This window comes from Brachionichthys hirsutus, chromosome 12, assembly GCF_040956055.1.
Source record: "Brachionichthys hirsutus isolate HB-005 chromosome 12, CSIRO-AGI_Bhir_v1, whole genome shotgun sequence".
Classification (NCBI taxonomy): Eukaryota; Metazoa; Chordata; class Actinopteri; order Lophiiformes; family Brachionichthyidae; genus Brachionichthys; species Brachionichthys hirsutus.
The window spans coordinates 12,432,059-12,451,562 of NC_090908.1; the positions used below are offsets into that span (position 1 = coordinate 12,432,059).

The 19,504-nt window shown below is 54.3% G+C and overlaps 5 protein-coding genes across 5 annotated transcripts; 3 read left to right on the plus strand and 2 right to left on the minus strand.

The window, feature by feature from the left end:
* Positions 1 to 338: 338 nt before the first annotated feature.
* Positions 339 to 6,771, plus strand: wdr75 (WD repeat domain 75). Its single transcript, XM_068746311.1, is given in 22 exon segments — positions 339 to 424; positions 969 to 1,098; positions 1,213 to 1,278; positions 1,473 to 1,572; positions 1,977 to 2,101; positions 2,177 to 2,247; positions 2,346 to 2,462; positions 2,547 to 2,635; positions 2,719 to 2,877; positions 3,015 to 3,074; positions 3,331 to 3,446; positions 3,526 to 3,701; positions 3,800 to 3,957; positions 4,049 to 4,100; positions 4,102 to 4,215; positions 4,803 to 4,897; positions 4,993 to 5,088; positions 5,172 to 5,341; positions 5,411 to 5,470; positions 5,633 to 5,779; positions 5,882 to 5,973; positions 6,065 to 6,771. Coding segments are annotated over 22 exon segments (2,490 nt in total). The 3' UTR covers positions 6,276 to 6,771.
* A 345-nt stretch (positions 6,772 to 7,116) lies between these two features.
* slc40a1 (solute carrier family 40 member 1) lies at positions 7,117 to 12,724 on the minus strand. Its single transcript, XM_068746369.1, has 9 exons — positions 12,557 to 12,724; positions 12,381 to 12,448; positions 12,014 to 12,173; positions 11,815 to 11,930; positions 10,740 to 10,866; positions 10,417 to 10,662; positions 9,705 to 10,337; positions 9,091 to 9,501; positions 7,117 to 7,243 (listed from the first exon to the last, which is right to left on the minus strand). The coding sequence occupies exons 1-8, from the start codon at positions 12,588 to 12,590 to the stop codon at positions 9,185 to 9,187; spliced, it is 1,701 nt and encodes a 566-aa protein (XP_068602470.1). The 5' UTR covers positions 12,591 to 12,724; the 3' UTR covers positions 7,117 to 7,243; positions 9,091 to 9,184.
* A 2,149-nt stretch (positions 12,725 to 14,873) lies between these two features.
* On the plus strand, positions 14,874 to 15,488 carry asdurf (ASNSD1 upstream open reading frame). The gene is made up of 4 exons (XM_068746785.1): positions 14,874 to 14,933; positions 15,084 to 15,137; positions 15,206 to 15,281; positions 15,448 to 15,488. Exons 1-4 carry the CDS (start codon positions 14,874 to 14,876, stop codon positions 15,486 to 15,488), a joined length of 231 nt encoding a protein of 76 aa, XP_068602886.1.
* A 20-nt stretch (positions 15,489 to 15,508) lies between these two features.
* Positions 15,509 to 17,553, plus strand: asnsd1 (asparagine synthetase domain containing 1). Its single transcript, XM_068746341.1, has 3 exons — positions 15,509 to 16,879; positions 16,983 to 17,164; positions 17,307 to 17,553. The coding sequence occupies exons 1-3, from the start codon at positions 15,509 to 15,511 to the stop codon at positions 17,551 to 17,553; spliced, it is 1,800 nt and encodes a 599-aa protein (XP_068602442.1).
* A 92-nt stretch (positions 17,554 to 17,645) lies between these two features.
* zgc:136439 (uncharacterized protein LOC678627 homolog) lies at positions 17,646 to 19,260 on the minus strand. Its single transcript, XM_068746344.1, has 8 exons — positions 18,986 to 19,260; positions 18,765 to 18,854; positions 18,600 to 18,679; positions 18,419 to 18,534; positions 18,244 to 18,341; positions 17,999 to 18,067; positions 17,870 to 17,928; positions 17,646 to 17,784 (listed from the first exon to the last, which is right to left on the minus strand). Exons 1-8 carry the CDS (start codon positions 19,175 to 19,177, stop codon positions 17,664 to 17,666), a joined length of 825 nt encoding a protein of 274 aa, XP_068602445.1. The 5' UTR covers positions 19,178 to 19,260; the 3' UTR covers positions 17,646 to 17,663.
* Between the last annotated feature and the right edge of the window lie 244 nt (positions 19,261 to 19,504).

Here is a 19,504-nt window from a genome sequence, read left to right on the forward strand (position 1 = left end):
CTTTTCTACCTTGCGCAAAATGCTATTGCTATAAGGCAGCAGAGAAAAATATGTTTTGGTACTATCTAAATTTCGCGACCCATAAATCTGTTTTCATGTGAGTAAATCATCCGGACTGAACACTGTCTGTATTTAAATAATTATCGATACATCTATGATCTGTGATTTAACGTAAATAGACGTAACTCTGCGTGTAAATAACAAAAAACACGAAAAAAAACACAATCACTGTGACAGTTTTAACTCCTGACCACAAGGTGTCGCTAAGATTCACGTAAACCGCTTCAACTTCACGCGAAGTAGAAGTCGCAGCGGGATGACGTCAGACTAGCTGAAACATGGTTGAACACGGGGATATCCGCGTGGTTCACCGCGGCGGCGGTAAACTCAACTTCAGGGCGCCTGTCGTCACGCACGATTCCCGGTGAGAGTGGGCTTTCCGTCCGGTAATGTTTAACATTTGGCGGGAGACGTTCACGGGTCGTCTTCGGAGTTTAATCAGCGCGGAAGCGGCACCGGTTAGCATTAGCAACGCGAACTGCCGCTGTTTATTCAGAGGCGCCACCATATTGGCTAGCTTATAACATGTTTGTAACCTTTTGTGACGCACCCGTCACTAAGAATCGCCGTCGTTCGGCCCCGTGTCGCGTTATTTGACGTAATGATTCGTGCGACACATGGTAGAGCAACTGGACCGCATTTATTTCGCGTCTTCGTACTTCACGAGCCACAATCCAAACTCCCGTTCCGGCACATCCGGTTAGCCTTTCACAATAAAACAATAGTGTGTCTAAACACTGTGTAAATACTTGTATTTATTTATTTACTGTGCAAATGTTGTGTGTTGTTTCTTATTGGACCATTGTGTCTAATAAAGTATTGATTTATTGATTGATTGATTAAACCAGGTGACACCGCACCCGTAAACTCAGTTCCTGGCGAAAACGACGTGTTTCGTGTCGCCGCAGGTTCCTGCTGTGCCCGTCGGGCGTGTGCGTGAAGGTGTTCAGCACGTCCACGGAGGAGTGCGTCCACGACCTGCGGGGACACACCGACCTGGTGACGGGGGTGCTGCTCAAGCCCTCCAACCACCTGCAGGTGCGTCGATCCGAGCGGGTCGGTGCCGAGCTGGAAGCGAATCGGTTTCATAACGGCGACCGCTGATGATGGGAGTTTGAATCTCTCCTGTTTCCTCCTTCCTGCTCGTTTCAGGCCTTCTCTTGCTCGCTGGACGGCACGGTCAGGCTCTGGGACTTCACAGACGGGATCCTGATTAAGGTGATTCTTCTTCTTCTTCTCTTTCCAGTCGGTGTTGCTTCACGCCCGAACTTTCCCCAGGTGTGCGGGGTGAAGGTTTGCCTGTAGATCTCACTCGTGTGGGCCGTCTCGGAGCTGCGAGGGGCGCTTCACGGCGGTGACGGGCTCGACGGGTCGGGATGAGTTCTCTCTGACGGCTGTGTGATCTCTTCCAGACCTTCGTCGTGGGACATCCCATTTACTCCATCTACGCGTCTCCAAAGCATGGAGGGGTCGTCTTCGTTGTGGCCTCCAAACCCGGGGACAAGAGGACCGGTAGGTTTGACAGAGGATGAGCATTCATAGAAGAAATTAATCCTGGCAATGACGTAGTGCCGCCACTAGGTGGCGGTAACAGACCGTGCTGCTTCATAAACCAAAGACGAAGCAGGGGGAGCTCTTTCACTCCTAAACAAATGAACTCTTTCGCCCCTGATCTGATCAGGAGTGAAAAGCTCCGCCCACAGGTAAACGGCTAATTAGCTTAGCTGACAGGTGAAGCTAGCTAAAGCCGTTCTTCCCATCCGCTTCGCCGTAGACGATGGTTTTCCTTCGCCGCCTCCAGGAATCGTTATGATTCCCGTTTGGGGGGGGCAGCGCTCTCTGCGGTGTGAAAGAGGAACGGTGTCAGAGGTCACCGGGCAGGAATGTGTGATCGCTTCGCCGTCGACTGTTTGCAGAGTCGTTCCAGCTGGTTGCCGTGCACCTGCCGCAGAGCGCCGATCAGCTGGTGGAGGCCCGGGAGTTCTCCGCTGTTCTCGACGACGTCGGCTCAAACCCGGCGACCACGGCCTTCGGCAGAGAGGTACGCCCCCCCCCCCCCCCACCGAGGTCAGCGTTTCTCCGCGTCGGCGCTAAGCGACTGTTATCTTCCCCTCAGGGTGAATATATTGTTTCGGCTAAAGGTCAGCACCTCGAAGTCTATTTCTTCAGGAAGCGGAAGCCGTACAGGTGAGCCCCGCCCCGCCCCTTGTTCGGGTCCGACCGCAGACGCGCCGTTTACGCCGTCGACAACGTCGACATCATCGCTGTGTGCAACTTTTTAAAAGGTTCTCCCTCAAAGAAGACAACAAGAAAGGAGGCAAGAACACGTTCACCTGCGTCGCCTGTCACCCGAAAGACGACTGCGTCGCCACCGGGCACGAGGATGGAAAGATCCGCCTGTGGTGAGCGAAACGCCGGCCCCGTAGGGGGCGCGTTTGACGCCGCTGCTGCTGCTCCGCCCCGTTTTAAAATGGATTCCGTCTCAGGAGAAACCTGAACCAGGCGAGGGAGTACACCTACACCACCGTCCACTGGCACCACAACGCCGTCGCCTCGCTGTGCTTCACGCCGGAAGGTGGGTCCTCGCCCCCGGCTCTTCGGGATCCTTTCTTCCGAATGCCTCTGAAACCCCGCGTCCGGCTCTGGCTCCGCCTCCAGGCACCAACCTGCTGAGCGGCGGCATCGAGTCGGTTCTCGTCCAGTGGCGTTACAACCAGGAGAGCCAGCGGGACTTCCTGCCCCGCCTGGGAGCCGCCATCACCCACGTGGCCGTCTCGCCCGACGGGTCGCTGTTCTGCGCCTCGCAAGCCGACAACAGTAAGACGCCGAGGGGGGGGGGGGGGCGTTGTCCTGCGTGACGGGGGTTCCGTAAGAAGTTCAGACTAAACGCCGCCGCTGAGGCTGCGTTCAGGGTGAATCGGTAAATCCGGCGTTTCTGTCTCCTCTTATTTCAGAGATCTCGATCATCCAGAGCTGCGTGAAGGTGTCGGCGGTCATTCAGGGCCTGGTCAAAGGTGGGCGCGGCCTGATCAATACCGTCCCGATCGGACGCATAGATTATGTAAAAAACCCGTTTACTGCTCTGGGGAAGCGGCGTTGCCACGGAAACGCAGCTCAAAGGTTTTATAGCGGCTCGTATTTCCACGTCAATAATCCACCGGGTGGCCTATAAATCTCTAAATCCTTAATCTGTCCACGCGGAGACAGGAAATGAGACAGGAAACGAGACAGGAAACGAGACAGGAAACGATGTCCTCCGTCCTCATGCAGGGCAGAGCGTCCAGACGGGCCTGATGTTGGACCCGCGCAGCAAAGCCCTGGTCCTGAACGGGAAACCGGGTCACCTGCAGTTCTACTCGCTGCAGAGGGACAAGCTGCTCTATAACGTGAGCCCAAATGAAGACTGGACGCCGCGTCCCCCCCCCCCGCCCCGCCCCGCCCCTGATCCCGGTCGTCTCTCCGCAGCTGGACATCGTGCAGCAGGAGTTCGTCCACGAAGCGGGCCTGCAGCAGTTCGAGGTGGCGAAGGCGGCCTTCGACTCCTCCGGCGGCTGGCTGGCCACCGTGGAGGAGCGGAGCGAGGACGGCGGCGAGCCGGAGGTCAACCTGAAGCTGTGGGCGTTCGACGAGCTGACTCAGAGGTGCGGACGTCTCGGGCCGCGCGCGGTTCCGGCCCGTCGGGACGCCACCGCCGGCGGTCGCTAATCGCTGCCGCCTTTCGCCTTCTGCTCGCCCGCAGCTTCGCGCTGAACACGACCGTCTCGGCCCCCCACGAGGCCCAGATCACAGACGTGTGCTTCTGCGGCGCCGCCGACAGCCAGGCCGCCGTGCTGGTCTCCACCAGCAGGGACGGGTTCTTCAAAGCCTGGCGGCTGGCCCCCCCGGCCCACACAGGAGGTGCCCCGCCCCGCCCTGCCGGGTTTGTGACTGCGCTCCGGTGCTGTCTCTACACTAATCCGGTTCTCTCCCCCCCCCTTCCCCCCAGCAGATGAGGGCCCTTCCTGGTCTTGTGAGTTTGTCGGATCCTATCACGGCCTGGCGTTTCTCAGCCGACGGCTCCCTGCTCGCCGTCGCCTTCCAGGAGGTGGTGACGGTGTGGAGCCCCGCCTCCTGGGAGCTGCTGACGACGCTGTCCCAGCCGCCCAAGCCCATCAGGTCAGAGTTCAGATGGTTGACGTGAAGGCAGGCAGCCGTGGTGCGCTAATATAACTGACCCCCCCCCCCCCCTCAGAACCGCCTGACTGTCGTCCTGCTCATTAACTTTATTGATTTCTCCGGTCACATGACCAAACGCCCGGCCCGTTTGACCCTAGCTCGGTGAGCAAAGGGTTAAAACCTCTGGCTGGCAACAGGCAGGATTCCAGAGTTGAGTTTCTCACGGGAGACGGGAAGCGGCGCCGTGGAAACGTGCTTCCCTCGGGTTCAACGGGGGCGCCGCTAATGTGAGCCGGCAAAAAAAAAAAACGGAACCGATTCCTGAAAGTAAGGAACCGGCGTTCAGCCGGGGAGGAACCCGTTACAGAACCGCCGGCTGGGGAACCGGGTCGGCTGCCCCACATCCAAGCCCGTTAGGACCGTGTGTGCGTCTTCTCATTCCAAGCCCCGCCCCCAAAGCAGAAAAATCCTCCCAAGCTAATCCTGTGAAATATGTCGTGCGAGGAGGAGGAGGAGGAGGGGGGGGGGGGGGGGGCTTTATGGTCTCAGAGAACTAAAGGGGCCTTTCTCTCCCCCCCCCCCCCCAGGGATCTCTGTTTTGGGCGACTCGGCTGCTCCAAATATCTTCTGGGCGCCACGGCGAGCGACCTGCTCTGCTGCTGGAACCTCCTCAGCTGCTCACGTGAGGCCGCGGGACTCGAACTTGCACCCTTCATTTACATGATGAACACGTGACTCAACCTCCCCCCCCCCCCCCCCCCCTTGGTCGCCCGGCAGTGGAGTGGAGCACCTCCATGGACGTCAGCGCGCTATTGGCCGACCCCTTCTCTGCCAACATGGCGGCCTTCTCCTCCCAGGCCGGTTGCACCGACTGTAAATGGCGTTTTCGTTCTAGAGATTTAACCCCGCGTGTCGAACCGGCGTAATCCAACGCCTCTCTTTGCTTTCCTTCTCAGTGTTCGTGTTCAAACCCAGCGAACCCCGGCCGCTGTTTTCCCATAAGGCCGTGTGTTCGGGGCGGGTCAGCCACGCCGTCTTCGCGCCGAGGGAGGAGTTTCTGGAGAGCTGCGAGGAGAGCGGCCAGTGGCTCAACCGCTGCCGGCTCTTCTTCCTGACTCCCGGCATGGTGCGTCGGGAGGAAGAGCGTGCTTCTCCTGTAGCTACGACGCTAACATGCTAACACGCTTCTCTGCAGGACCTCCTGACGTTCACCACCAAGGCGGAGGAGGAAAGACTGATGGCGTCCAGCAAACAGGTAGGCCCCGCCCGGCGGCGCAGGAAGTAATCGGATACTTTCAGTTACTCGAGTTGAAGTATGTGAGAGTGAGCAAAAACGGGGGATGCCGACGCGCGGGGTTAAAGACGAGGGGCCACTGCAGCTTCTCCCCCCCCCCCCCCCCCCCCCCCCCCCTTTCAGCTCATGATCGACGACAGCGTTGCCATGACGCCGTTCTACCTGTTGCTGGGGAAACACCGCGAACAGCAGCGCGAAAGCGGGGACGCGTGGAGCGACGCGTCGGCCGAGAGGACGGCTCTTCCTCGGGGCTCGGCTGCCGTCAGAGAGGTCGGTGTTTCAGCCGCGCGGCGACCGTTTCCCCCGGCGACGGCGGCTTCCGGAGTTGAAAGCGGATAAATGAGACGCTTTTTTTTTTTCTCCTCCCGGCAGCTCCTGCAGACTCCGGCCCAGGTGCTGCCCCCCACCTCCGTCCTCTGCTCCATGTTTGTGCAGTCCCTCCTCGTCTCCGTCACAGACTCCAGGTCAGCTGAAACGAGCCGAGTCGGCGCGTCAGGGCTCGCTCCCGAGGAATGCGCTGAGTCATGTTCACTTTCTCCCTTCGTGTTTTCTCAGCGTCCAAAATAAACAGGCGGAGGAGGAAATGGGTAGCGAGAAAGAGGAAGATTCCGACGAGGAAACGGGATCCGGCGCCACGAGATCGGAGCGGGCGCCAGAGGGCGGGCCGGCGGCGGCCCCCCCGGCTCTGACTCAAGCTGAGGGTCGGGAGCTGAGGCGGCTGAAGAAGCTGGACCGCAGCTGGCTGTCGGGCCTGCTGGACTCCTGAACGGAGACGGACTCGCTGAAGAAAAGGAGAATCAAGTCCAGATGTTGGTGGAGCTTCACAGAGAACTATTTCGTTGCGTCGGTTTGTTCCCTTCGGGAAGCTGCGGCCTCGCTGGGTTCTGGCCCGGTTGCTGACTCCGCCCCTTTTGAACGATAACAGATTTTCTACGCCGTTTCTGTGCAGCTTCGGTTCCACATTTGTTCTTCTCTGGTGTTTTTTTTTCATGTTTATCTGCATGTCTGGGGTTCCTGTCGCCGTTTCAACACGACATGGACCTTATTTATTACCGGGTTGCAGAATAGACCGAACCGAACCGGACATTAAATAAAACCCGGATCATCCATAGAGATCATTAACAGCCTCACATCTGAATCACGTCGTAGCAGCAAAGGGATTAAATGCTTGTAAAATCCTTTATCTTGACGGAAGCGTGCATGAATCTTTGTACGTTCGTTTATTGCATTTTTAATTTGAGAATAAAACATTTTAAAATGTCCGACCGTGCGGTGAAACTTTGTTTCCATGCACAAATGTGCAATTACATATTTATCTCCCCTGAAAAGGAAAAGTCAGGCTAGTAGTTTCCCTCTGCCTCCGGTTTTTGTGCTAAGCTAAGCTAACAAATAGCCCGGATCGTCTCCACACTTCTGCTCAATCAGCCTTTTCCGGCTGGAGGTCACGTTTTTTGCAAGCAGGAGACTAACTTGCAGCTTCATAGAGATCGGTCCTCGTGATGGACCCCGGGTTCAGCGGGCCGTCGGCACCGATGGAGTGGACCGGGTCAGAAAGGTCATATGATGTCATCGGCGTGTCAAGTCTGTCAAACCGGCTGCAAAGCATTTCATGCATCTGAAACGTTTCTGTTCACTCATAGAACCGCCGGTCAAAGGAGGCGGAGCCTAAAACCAGATCGTCCATCAGAAGGGAACGTCCCGGAGGCGACGGCTGACCCCGCTCAGGTATGTGATCTAAAAAAACAAGGCGGGGCAAACAGGAGGAGGCGGAGCTTCTCTTTATTTAGGCACCTCAAACACCAATGATTCCTTAGTGATTAAATGCTTTCTAATATAGATATATATATATGTGTGAAACACGGTTACATGTGTGTACAGAAACACAGACGGGCTAAATCACGATGAAGATGAACGTGAAACGCAATTCTGAAATTTTGACAATCTTTATGAAGCTGCGATTTGACACAATGTTAACGCTAGTTGTATAAAAAGCTTAAAAAACGGCACGGCAGCGTCGACTTTTGTGTTTTTCCAACTGTAGACTTCAATCCGACCGACGTCTCCAGTTATTTACATAAAAATTATGGGCTGTGAAAGTCCTGAGTCGGCAGAACGTCGGTCTTCTCGGGTCCAGGCTCGGTTTAGCGGTCGCACGCAGAACCAGAGGAACACGAAAACGCACCTGGAGGCACGAACAAGTGGCCTTCTGTTCTCGCCACATCTGGCTCGGCTACTTGTGTGTCCAACCCCAAAAGAATTCCTCCAATTCATCCAAAAATCTGGTTGAATCTGGCAAGATTTTCAGGGTGCGGCTGCATCCTGCCGCCGTGCAGCCACGTGTGCGCTAAACCGCCGTCTCGGCAAATTTACGGTGAGCCGAGGCGAAACGGAGCTAGCCGCAGCCGTTTCTCAGCGGTGGAGCTTGAAAGCTTGATTTTTCACTTCTGAAAGATGAAAATAAATAATTCCTCTTGAAAAATTGCTTGGTTTAATACTCGGCGGGGTTTAGTCGGACCTGTAGCTTATGGCGGCTAACGTTGGCTAACTTTAGGCGTAGATATCGCTAAATTAGCGACATGACTCGGCTGATTTACAGCCTTTATCAACATAAAGATGTTAGCGGAGAACTCTTTGAATTCAAGTGCACGTGTGAAAAGTGGCCCGATCCAGTGTTGGTTTTTCTTTTTATACTTTCATGGTCGTAGCTTCTGAAGCAGCAAACCGGGATCTGGGATGACCCCAGTCTGGATCCAGAACCGCTGGTCCAGTTTTTCCTCCTGATGTGGGTCTGACTGTTAAAATATGTGCCTTTTCTCTTAAATATGAATGAGAAACTTTCAGACGGGAGGGGGGGGGGGGGGGGGGGCGTCAGGATTTACGCCTTGTGCAAAAGTATTGATCGAGTGCCTGGATCAGGCGTTCTGTGTGAATACAGACGTCAATTAGGTAAAGTGCCTGTGTAACAACGACTGAGAAATTACTCAGGAGAACAAGAAAGGTGGGACAGAACAAAGTCCGTTCATAAAAACGAGCAGAAAGACGCGTTAAAGTACAATCACAGAGCGGCTCGGGGATCTCCAGGCGGACCGTTTGGCGTGGTCCCGACAGGTAGCTGGTTTCCCTCACTTCCTTCTATGCCATATATGGCCTTCGACTTTGGTAACGGCGCGACTGGCAAAAGGCTGCATTGGAATAGTCTCTTCTTGTGTGGCACGAACGCAAGCGTACGAAACGCTGACGATGCAGTTAGCGCAAAAAAAAAAAACACACCGTCTGCATTTCCTGAAGTAGAGAAACGTGAGCCCAGGTTTGCGTTTTGGGCCACGTGGAAACCAGGAAGACGTGGACGGACGCAGCTACAGCACCGAGGAATAACGGGAGGCCCGAGCGCCCGCTTCCATGCTGCATTTCTCCTTTAGACGAGGGATCAGACCCGAGGAGGAGAGACCGAGGCTCCCCCCCCCCCGACTCTCGGACTAAAAGCGTTACAGAAAACCTGCTTTATGGGAAGTGTTGCTACATCCGGAAGCTTCCTGCTTCCCTTCCTCCCCCAACGAGCAACGCAAAGCATGTTGTGTTACCTGTTAGCGATAGCATTCTGCCAGCTACAGGCAAAGATGGCGGATGAGTCGGATGCAGCGGTCGGGTTAGGCTTGATACGCTCCGTGAAAGCGGTTAGACGGCGGTCGGGGGCGGCGGCCCGCCCGCCGGCTCCGCCTTCCGCTCCGGCGAGCAGCAGAGGAAAAGTCGGCTTCCCAGGTTCTTGAAGGCGAAAACGAAGTACATGACGTGACCCATGGCCACGAAGGAGACGGAGATGATGACCAGCAGCCCGAAGGCCTCCGGGTTCGGCGCCAGGATCACCATGATGAAGTGCAGCAGGTCCAGGAGGTAGTTCATGGAGTTCTGGACGCCGTTGATCACGCCTCGCTCGGACTCCATCACGTTCTCCTGGATGAGCTGGGTCACGGTCAGGTCGAAGGACCACAGGCCTGTGGGGGGGGGGTGGGGGGGGGGCACAGAGCAACAGTCAAAGCTTATGGGAGTCTTTACAGCGGCGATAAAACCGCAGAGGAAGACGATGGCTCGGCGCCGGCGACATTATTGGAACCAAAGGTTGCAAATATTACTCTGACATCAGCTGATTTCACTCCAGCAACTCCTGAAAAGGTTCAACCTTTGACCTTTCACTCACCGACCCGGGCGGCGATGACCCCGGCAAACAGCAGGCTAACGGACACGTAGGACGCGGGGAGCAGCTCTTCGACCGGCGCCGCGGTGGCGTTCAGAGCGGCGCCGACCCCGGGGAGGCTGCCGTCGGCCTCGGGCAGCGTCTCCTGGGGAATCAGGTGGGCGAAAAGGTCCCGGAAGGGCGAGACGCCGAGGTCGAAGGGGCTCCCGGGAGCGAAGACCGAGGAGACGCACAGCATGAGGCAGGACAGCTGGGTCGCGCCCGAAATGAAGCCGGTCCGGATCAGGCCGCACTTCTTGCGCACCCAGGTGAAGGCGACGGTGCCGCAGATCCCCGCCACGGCGGAGGCCCCCATCAGCAGGCTGAGCACCGAGCCGTTGAGGCCCTGCGTGTAGGCGTAGCCCGTGGTGATGCAGTCGAAGCCCAGCACCGTCATGTAGAGGAAGGCCAGGGACATGCCGGCGAGGAAGATGTTCTGGTTGTAGTAGGACACCCAGCCGGCCCGCAGGGTGCGGAGCGGTTCGGTCACCTGGTAGCAGCAGCCGGGCGGCTTGGGCGGCTCGGACGCCGCGGCGGCGGCGGCTTCAATCATCAGCGGCTGGGACGACTCCTCGGGACTCCGGTTGTTCTCCGAGTCTGCGAAAGGGAAAAAGATTCTTCTTCTTACTCCTCATTAACCCCCCCCCCCCCGACGGCGCCGGCCGTGCGGACCGACCTCTCGGCGTGGCGAGCTGCTTCAGCTCCTGCTGCTGCTCCTTCTGGCCGGCCTTCACGGCCAACGCCGGCGTTTTCTGGTACACCTTCCACAGGAGGGCGTACTCCAGACACATGGAGCACAAGTTCCAGCCGGAGATGAAGCCGCAGCCGACGAAGTGGGAGCCGAACGCCATGATCTGACCCACCAGCATGGGCGCCAGGATGTTGGTCAGCTGGTCGATGATGCGCACCGTGGCGTTCATGTCTGTTTGGGAGAGAGAGAGAGGGGGGGTCAGGGTCCGCGCCGCCGGACGGGATCATTAACGGGTCAGACGCACCGACCTGCCAACGTGTTGCTGTCCTGACCCGCCACCACCACCACCCAGTCCCTCTGGATGGTGATGGCGGTCGCCGTGCTGGCCAGGTTGGCGATGTTGGCGATGGTGATGACCAGGATGTAGCAGGCGGTCTGAGACAAACAAACAAACCGTGTGATCGATACCCAGGTGGAGCGTAACCCTCGACAACGGCAGCAGCCGGTTCGATCAACAACGGACGACGCTTCCTTTCAACTCGTTTCGTCTGAAGGTCGATTAGACTCTGAGGAGGCAAACTGCGTCTTTGATCGTCTTCTGACATCAAAGACAAAAAGTAAAAAGCGAGCGGCCGCTGCAGCTTTTTACGAAACGCCGATGACGAAATAGTAAAAGAGGCAAAAGTCTCATTCTGGCGTCACGTGGCGTTTGAGCAGCTGAGCAAACAAAAAAAACAAAAAAAAAGCAGAATCAAATAACCTGCAAAAACAAACAGTTCTGGATCGATTCTGTGGGAAAAGTTCTGCCTGGAAGAGGAAGCTCGCCGCGGGTCCGACGGCTCGAGGAGCGCGTTCGGGATCCTTTCCTAAAGCGGCTGGGAGGGAACCGGCCGGGTCACATTTCTCTCGCCGTCATGTGACCGGCGTTGCACCCCCCCCCCGGGTGAGAATGAGGTCTGCGTCTCGGAGCTTCTTACCTCCCTCCTAATGCGAAGTAACGAGCTGGAAAATACTTTTAGTACTGCGGAAATACGTCGAACAAGAAGTTGTGGAAACAAAACAATAAAAAAAAATAAACTATATCAATAACGTTGATCTAAGTTAGTGGAACAGTCAAAGGTCGTCTATAAGGAGTCGAGATACTTTATTGTCATTATGCGAACATAATAAAACCGTGAGAAGGCTGAAGGCTTAAGGAACAAACGAAAACTGCAATCCCTCTTAAAACAACGATATATATACACATCAGAGAGAAAGAGACTCTTATAAAAGCTGCCCGTGGCCATAAATCAGATCAGATAAAGAACACAAGTTCTGCCGCCGGGGGGGTCGGAGGGTTGAACTTCTGGAGAAACGATCTCGGTCAGACCGACGGATCCTTACCAGGATCCATCCGTTGTGAAGCGTCACAAGCTGCTCGTGGAACTGGAAAACGGCCATCAGGAGGACCCCGCACGCGATGACGCAACTGTTCTGGACCAGCAGCGAGGTCTGGGCCACTGTGGGGACGCCACGGGGGACATTTAGGGGACAGACATCTGACCGGAGATGACGGTCCCCGCGAAGCCGCGCCGCTCCTCACCTTTGAGCCGAGGGTTCCGGTCCACCCAGTCCCCGATGAGGGCGCCCAGTAAGAGCACCGAGCCGGCCACCACCAGCCCGTAAACGGCCGAGAGCAGCAGGCTGTTTCCGTACAGCTCCACCAGGAAGACGGCCACGGCGAAGTTCCACATTCGGTCCCCCTGGGGGGGGTGAAATGTGGGTCATTCACGGCCGCCGTGCAGGCGAGATGAGACGGAGCGGAATGGTGGTTTAAATAATAAGAGGAAAAGACCACCTCGTCAGTTTAATCCATCCTCTGGCCGTTTGTTCACGCAACACGTCATCTTACGTGGTAATAACCGCTGTAATAACACAATAACACGTTGTTTGCGTTCTGGAGCACGTACCCACGTCGACAGGGCATGGCCCATGTAGATCAGGAACTTGGCAGAGGTGAAGAAGTCTTTGATGCATTCTGTGGGAAAAGAAATGTAACCATAGCAACCGTTAAAGGAGGTTTTAAATCTCCTTTTGTGTCAAAAGATTTATAATAATAATAAAAACAACAACAACAACAACATACCGCAGCAGGTCTTCTTACGTCCGGAATTATCCATTTTTTAAATTTCTAAAACTTTAACGAAGATTTCTCTTTTTTTGCGTCTTTCTTTTGTGTGCTCTTCTTCTTCTCTTCTTGTAGTTCGGGTTAACTCAGCTAACTAGCTAGCATAGCCTCGCACGGCGACGTTTCTCCCGTTCCCTCCCCCCCAAACTTAGCTAACACTGTAGCTGAAGTCGGAAAGAAATATTCTTTTAGCCGGTTAGTCGCGAAGAAAAAAGCCGCGGCCCGGGCCCGGGATTCAGCACCGCTCCTGGACGGCTAGCCCCGCTCTCTGCAGCTCCGCGTTCACGTCCCCCGCCTTACATAGAGCGGCGGCGTCACGTGACTTGCCTTATTTACATCGTGTCACAACAAGCGCGCCCCGCCCACCCGCACGTGCCCCTCAACACGGACCGGACCGCGCCTGCGCGATAAAGGAAGCGGTTTAAAGAGATTATTGGCTTCTGAGATGTGTGACGTAAGAATAAAAATAAATAGATACAAATAAATACAAGTCTAAAACAAAGTGCTGCAGGTTTAACGCCAGAGTTTATTTGAATTAATTGATCGCTAAGTTTTACGTTGTGTGGAGGTTGCTGCATCAGCAAGGGTTGATTATGAAGAGATTAATCATATCCACAGCGCATATCTAATCATATCTAATCATATTATAATCATTTAATCGTATGCCAATCTTTATTTTTATTTACAAGCTGCGCATGAGAAGTAGTAAAAAAAAGTAGTAAAAAAGTAGTAAAAAAAAAAAGAGCAAACAATTGAAGAGACCGCTTTGAAAGGCAAAGGTGAACTGAGCTTTGCCTGCAGGCTTTGATGTCGCTCAACACAAGTGTTTAAAACATTTTGACAACAGAGAGACCAGACCTGGTTTGTGATGTGTCTGTACTTATATGTGTTTTGTACTTGTGTGTTTTTTGTATATTAGTCATTACTGTTACATGTAGCACGACCCTCACTGACAATGGCAATAAACACCTTCTGATTCTGATTCTGGTTCTGGTTCAGCTGGTCACCAAACACCCTGTTTTAATACAGCAGGGCAGCCAGGAAGGGCAAATCGTACACGAATCACACATCTGGATGACTTGCATTTGTCCAGCTATGTCAACAGTAGAGAATCGGAGGCGTAATTACAGGCTGAGGCCGCACATCCTTAAAACTGGTCAACATCGGTGAGCGCGTAGTTAGGATGCTTCTAAATCTGGTTATCTGTCCTGGTTATCTGCCATCTCATCATGGGCGGGAGCTAAGGGGATGCTAACATGGAGCTTTAGCTTGTAATATGAGCCGAGGCATCACAAAAGGGACTTCTCTCCCTTTTGTGATCTATTCAGGGATCACAGCGAGCCCTCAGTCACACACATTGAGCCGGTACAAACAGATTACCAGTCACACCATTAGTGGGACGGTTTGTCGGCTCAGGATGCTGCACGTCATCCGCGGTCAGGCGGGTGCTGTGTCATTGTGCGGCCGTGTGACCCTGCAGGTATGTCTGCACCTGATGGGATCCCTTTTGAGGAGCAACAACAAAGCGGTGTTTACGTCGGCTAAATTTGTACTTCCAGGACAAAAATACAAGAATGACTCTTCTTCTGTGGTCGTGAGGCGCGTGACGCCAACAGGCCGCAGATAAAGAAGGGATAATAAATCTCAGGTGAAGGATGGCAGTTCAGATCTATTCTTCAAGGTGTGATGTCTTTATTTCTGTCAGTCATAATTTGTTCCCCACCTTTGCAGAAACAGCAACATTCATAAGACCATCTGGAACAAGCCAGATTTAATTTAGGGGAAATTTGGCACATGGTAATACTTTGTGAATAAAATGTCAGAACAACCAGATACTCATTTGCATGGATTAGATTTTAGGAAAACTGTTTAATATAAGTTTAATAGAAAGGCATCCAACCAATGTAGTATTACTATCTTTATTCTAGAATAATAACTGAATACTTTCACGGGTACTCTCAGATACACTTCATCATCTAGAAAGACAAATTATGTATTAACTCAAGTTTTAATTCTACATTTAATGAAAGTAGTATATTAACTTACTGTTAAATGCTTGCTATTTGTGAAATCCAAAAGAACTAGTAAAAAAAAACCTTTAAGACTGTAGTTTCCGCCGCCGACCTGCAGGGGGCAGTAGAGTCCAAACTGGGCCGACATTCGCACCCGGAAATACTCTCAATGCTTCCGAACGTGTTTATGTCGACTTTAGTTAGCTTCAGACGCACAAATAGAAACTCTGAACTGTATTTCTTTACGTTTAATTAGATAAAAAATGTCTTCGAGCAACAATCTGGAAGGACAGTCTTCCCTGAAGGAGGAACTTACCGAAAAGGTAACGCTAGCCTCATGTTGCTACTAGATTTAGCTACATTAGCTAAATATAGGGCCTTTATTTTACTGTCTACTTACCTGTTGGGTCCTTTAAAATGCTGCCTGATTAATTTGTGTTTCATTAACACAGTGAAATCATGCTAACTTTCAGCTAAAGGAGCAGAAGGTTGTTGTGGACGAGCTCTCCAATCTGAAGAAAGGCAGGGTAAGCCAAGTTAAAAATACAGCACGATTATTGAAATGTAATTCTAATTAAATGTGTGCTCCACTCAGAAAGTCTACATCCAGCAGAGGAACAGTAACATCTTCTTCCTGGCAGACAGAAGTCGGACACTTGGTTCGTACAAAAGTAAGTTATTTATCTCATCTGTTTTATTTGGAGTACCTTCTGGATGTTATTGCTTTTATCTTTCACATCAAACAGAAGATGCTTTGCTCGTGGTTTTAGTCTTGAGCTGTAGCTGTACAGGCGGATCAAAGTTAATATAATAACAGCTGCTTTTCTCCGTTTCCAGAGGAGCTGGACGACATGAAGCGGCTCCTGCAGGACGTTTAACATCGACCTTCGCAGCAACCATGTGTGGCATCTTCTGCCTGCTGACTCCGTCGGCGTCTCGCTTTGAGCCGGACCAAACCATTCAGGAACATCTGCAGAGGAGGGGACCCGACGTCAGCCGGAGCCTCGCGGTGAGCGGTTCCGGCTTCCGCTGTTTGTTCTCCGCCCACGTTCTTCACATGCGGGGTCCCCTCACTCCTCAACCGCTCCGAGACGACGCCGGGAACGTCCTGGAGTGGAACGGGGAGATTTTCGGAGGTCTCCCGGTGGCGCCGGAGGAAAACGACGCGGCTGTTCTCTCTCGCCGGCTGTCGTCCCGCGGCGGCCCTTCGGAGATTCTGTCCGTTCTGTCCGCCGTAAGGGGACCGTGGGCTTTCGTCTACTACCAGAAGGATGGCGATTACCTCTGGTTCGGGAGAGACTACTTCGGGAGGCGGAGTTTGCTGTGGAGGTTCGATGCGGAGGTCGCCGCCTTGACCCTGACCTCCGTGGCAGGCCGCAGCTCTGGAGATGGCCGTTCCGCTTGGCAGGAAGTCCCAGCGGTCGGCGTGTACAGGATCGACCTGAAGGCATTTGCAGAAGCCGGATCTGCCACGTTTGAGATGTTCCCTTGGGCTCGCGGTGGCGCCGACCCTTTCCCGGGCGGCGCCGGTATCGTTCCGGACGGCTGCACGGCGGTGATGAACCAGTCGGGCCTCGCCCTCGCCTCGCCCGTCTGCCCTCTGAACACGTCCATCCCAAACGCGCTGAATGAGGCGGAAGATCATTCAACTTCAGATCAACGCGTGGAAAACCTGGAGGCGTTGCCCGCAGGCAGGCGGAGAACCGAGGAGGTGAGCCGACTCGTCGGCGTTCTCAGCGAGGCGGTGAGGCGACGGGTTCGCTCGCTTCCTTTCGGGGAACGCGAGGATTCGCCCCCCTCCGATGGCCGGGCGAGCGTCGCCGTGCTTTTCTCGGGAGGTCTCGATTCGATGGTCTTGGCCGCCTTAGCCGACCGTCACGTCCCCGCCGGTCAAGAAATAGATCTGCTCAACGTGGCGTTCAAGCTCCCGGAGCCGAAGAAGCAGAACGAGTCCGAGAGGAAACGCGGAAAGGAGCCCGCGGCCGCTTCCCAGGCGCGCGGCCCGTTCGACGTTCCCGACAGGGTGACCGGGAAAGCCGGCCTGAGGGAGCTGCTGGAGCTGAATCCCGAGCGGCGGTGGAACTTCGTTGAGATCAACGTGACGCGGGAGGAGCTGCAGAGAGGGCGCGAGGAGCGCGTCCGCCATTTGCTGCAGCCGCTGGACACCGTGCTGGACGACAGCATCGGGTGCGCCGTGTGGTTCGCGGCAGGAGGGGCGGGCTTCGTCGCAGGGGGCGGAGACTTGAAGCCCTTCGCGTCATCGGCGAAGGTAAGACATCAGAACAGCAGACCTCATCTTCAGCCGTGCTGAATATGTAGGTTAAAATAAGTCTCAAAACCACTTTGATCTCCGGGCCGACCCACTTCTGCAGGTCATTCTGACTGGAATCGGCGCAGACGAGCAGCTAGCAGGCTACGCCAGACACCGAGTCCGCTTCCAGGCGTCTGGACACGAGGGCCTGATCCGGGAACTGGCGATGGAGCTGGGCAGGATCTCCTCCAGGAACCTGGGCCGAGACGACAGAGCGATCGGGGATCACGGGAAAGAGGCGCGGTAAGCGTGATCACCCGTTTCAGGCGGCCGTCGCGTCACCGGAGCCGAGTGATGACCCCAAAATGGACCCGTTTTCGTCCGGGACGAAACGTGGTTTTCTTTCAAACGGCGAAAACTCGAGCGAATATTTGAACCCCTCCAGATTCCCCTTCCTGGACGAGGACGTGGTGAGCTACTTGAACTCTCTGCCCGTGTGGGAGAAGGCGGATCTGTCGCTCCCCCGAGGCGTCGGGGAGAAACTCCTCCTCAGACTGACAGCCAGGCGGCTGGGCCTCGGCCAATCGGCCGCCCTGCCCAAGAGAGCCATGCAGTTCGGCTCCCGCATCGCAAAGATGGAGGACAGACGTGAAAAAGCCTCGGACAAATGCGCCAGACTCGTCGCCAGGTAGACGCAATCAAAGTCATTTAATACAAAGGAATTCATTCGAAAGAATTACAGACGGTTACATTGAATTCCTGTCTTCACAATAAAAGCCGTCCGGGTCCTTCTCCGGTCCGTCTACACCATGTAAGACGCCGCATCCTGAAGGTTTTCTCTGAAGTAAAGGTCGCACTCGATGTACGCGTTCAAGTTCCCGACATCGAAACGTCCAGAAACGGGATGAACGTAAACGGGCTTCCTGGAAGAAAAACGGAAGACCGAGGAAGGATTTTTATAAACGGTTGATTTTACGTGTAAGAAACGCCACAAGAAGATTGATTTACCTCTGAATGAGCCACGACACGAAGTTCCCGGGGGCGTCTCTGTCTTCGACGGGAGCCTCCTGGGAATGAAGCGCGTGAAAATTAAAAAATAAAAACTTTATTCTCCGCGTTTTAATTGTAACATTTTACCTTCTTTTCATCGATGAAAGCGTCCAACAGAGGAAGGCTTTTCTTTGACAACCAGTAGAAACACGGACACTGTAAAAAAACGGTTTGTGCAGGCAGTCAGTGAACGCATCATCGTTTAAAAGCCACTAAACAGAGTTCGACTGGTTAATCAGGACCGACAAAGCGTCTTTCAGACTGTCGGGGTCGGTGGAACTGGTTGTGATGGTAACCGACGGTAACTGGGATCACTGGTTTATTAAACTCACGGCTCTCCTCGATGCCGTCTCGGACGGGAGAGGCTTCTCCTTCATGCAGACCGCGCGGAGATCGCCGTCCACCTCCAGGATCCCGTATCTGCCCGTTTCTGTGCCGACGGAGCGGGAGAAGCTGTGAGCGCGAGGCCGACGCGCGTTTCACGCGCCGCAACGAGGCCGAGCTCACCCTCGTCTTCGCACCGGTACGACAGCACCAGGCAGCTGTCGTCGCTCCTCGCTTGGAGGGCGGAGAACCTCTCCTTCAAGCGCCCGAGGCTGAAGTCCTCTTTGAACAGGGTGTCGCTGATTCGGATAAATAAAAGTTGCCACGAACGCGACCCGGAAGCGATTCCACTTTGACAACTTACCCCCCGATTACCAAGAGGTGCTCCTCGATCTGGAAGCGTTTTACTGCGAGATGCAGGCAGGCCACGGCCCCGAGACGCTCCTGGTGGGGGGGGCACAGAGAGCTCAGTGCAGCACTGATGCGCTCAAGGACATCAGGTAACCGCGGAAACAGTGGTTTTGTGTACCTCGTTGCTTCCCGTCTGATCGCTGAGCACCTGGACGTTGGAGAAATGTGACGCCCACTCCTCAAAGGCAGCAAAGTAAAGCGCGTTGGTCTGGAGGAAGAGGAGGAAGAGGAGGAAGAGGACAGGTGAGCGACCGAGACGCATCTCCGTGCGTCGTTTTTATGTTTAAACATGCATCACTTCGCACTGGAACTACAAATACCTCTAGAAGTACTACTTACTACAACGTAGACGCGGTCCACGCAGCCGGATGCGTTCAGGGCCCGGACCCAGTGGGATATTAGCGCACTCCGTCCCACCGGCAGCAGCGGCTTGGCAGTCCCGACCAGGTGAGCGAACCTCCCGCTGCCGTCGGCCAAAACATCCCTCTGGAGGCGGGTTCCGTACCCGGCGGCGAGAATTACGGCTTTCATTGACCCCCCGACCCGGAAGTGAAGCCGTGAACCGCGTTAAATAGTATTTAAAGCGCTTATTTAACGCTTTTGTGTCTGGAGGAGACAGCGGTGGTGAGTTTAAAAAACTTTAAAGGACCACTTCCGGAATCGTATCGCGAGATTAGCCGCCAGGCCGAAGGTCGAGACCGGTCGCTTTATTTGAGATATCGCGAGATCTCGAGGGAAGGTCTCGTATGAAGTAGATTTTCTGGTGATTTTGTTCGATTGATGCTTGCATGTTCGGGCGATATTTTAAAGACAAAATCAAATCTAATTACTTTTCATTTTGAAGTCCGTAAGATTTAA

Bases quoted from the DNA above. Each gene is read 5' to 3' on its own strand.
- slc40a1 (XM_068746369.1), bottom strand. From the start codon at position 12,590: ATGGATAATTCCGGACGTAAGAAGACCTGCTGCG. The intron at 10,867-11,814 runs GTAAGGATCCGT...TGTTTGTCTCAG, and splicing joins TTCACAACGGATGGATCCTG to ACCGCCTGCTACATCCTGGT. The intron at 10,663-10,739 runs GTCGGTGCGTCT...TCTCCCAAACAG, and splicing joins GGACAGCAACACGTTGGCAG to ACATGAACGCCACGGTGCGC.
- asdurf (XM_068746785.1), top strand. From the start codon at position 14,874: ATGTCTTCGAGCAACAATCTGGAAGGACAGTCTTCCCTGAAGGAGGAA. The intron at 15,138-15,205 runs GTAAGCCAAGTT...TGCTCCACTCAG, and splicing joins CCAATCTGAAGAAAGGCAGG to AAAGTCTACATCCAGCAGAG. The intron at 15,282-15,447 runs GTAAGTTATTTA...CTCCGTTTCCAG, and splicing joins GACACTTGGTTCGTACAAAA to AGGAGCTGGACGACATGAAG.
- asnsd1 (XM_068746341.1), top strand. From the start codon at position 15,509: ATGTGTGGCATCTTCTGCCTGCTGACTCCGTCGGCGTCTCGCTTTGAG. The intron at 16,880-16,982 runs GTAAGACATCAG...CCACTTCTGCAG, and splicing joins CCTTCGCGTCATCGGCGAAG to GTCATTCTGACTGGAATCGG. The intron at 17,165-17,306 runs GTAAGCGTGATC...GAACCCCTCCAG, and splicing joins GATCACGGGAAAGAGGCGCG to ATTCCCCTTCCTGGACGAGG.
- zgc:136439 (XM_068746344.1), bottom strand. From the start codon at position 19,177: ATGAAAGCCGTAATTCTCGCCGCCGGGTACGGAACCCGCCTCCAGAGG. The intron at 18,680-18,764 runs GTACACAAAACC...CCCCCCCACCAG, and splicing joins ATCAGACGGGAAGCAACGAG to GAGCGTCTCGGGGCCGTGGC. The intron at 18,342-18,418 runs GTGAGCTCGGCC...CCGTCGGCACAG, and splicing joins GTACCGGTGCGAAGACGAGG to AAACGGGCAGATACGGGATC.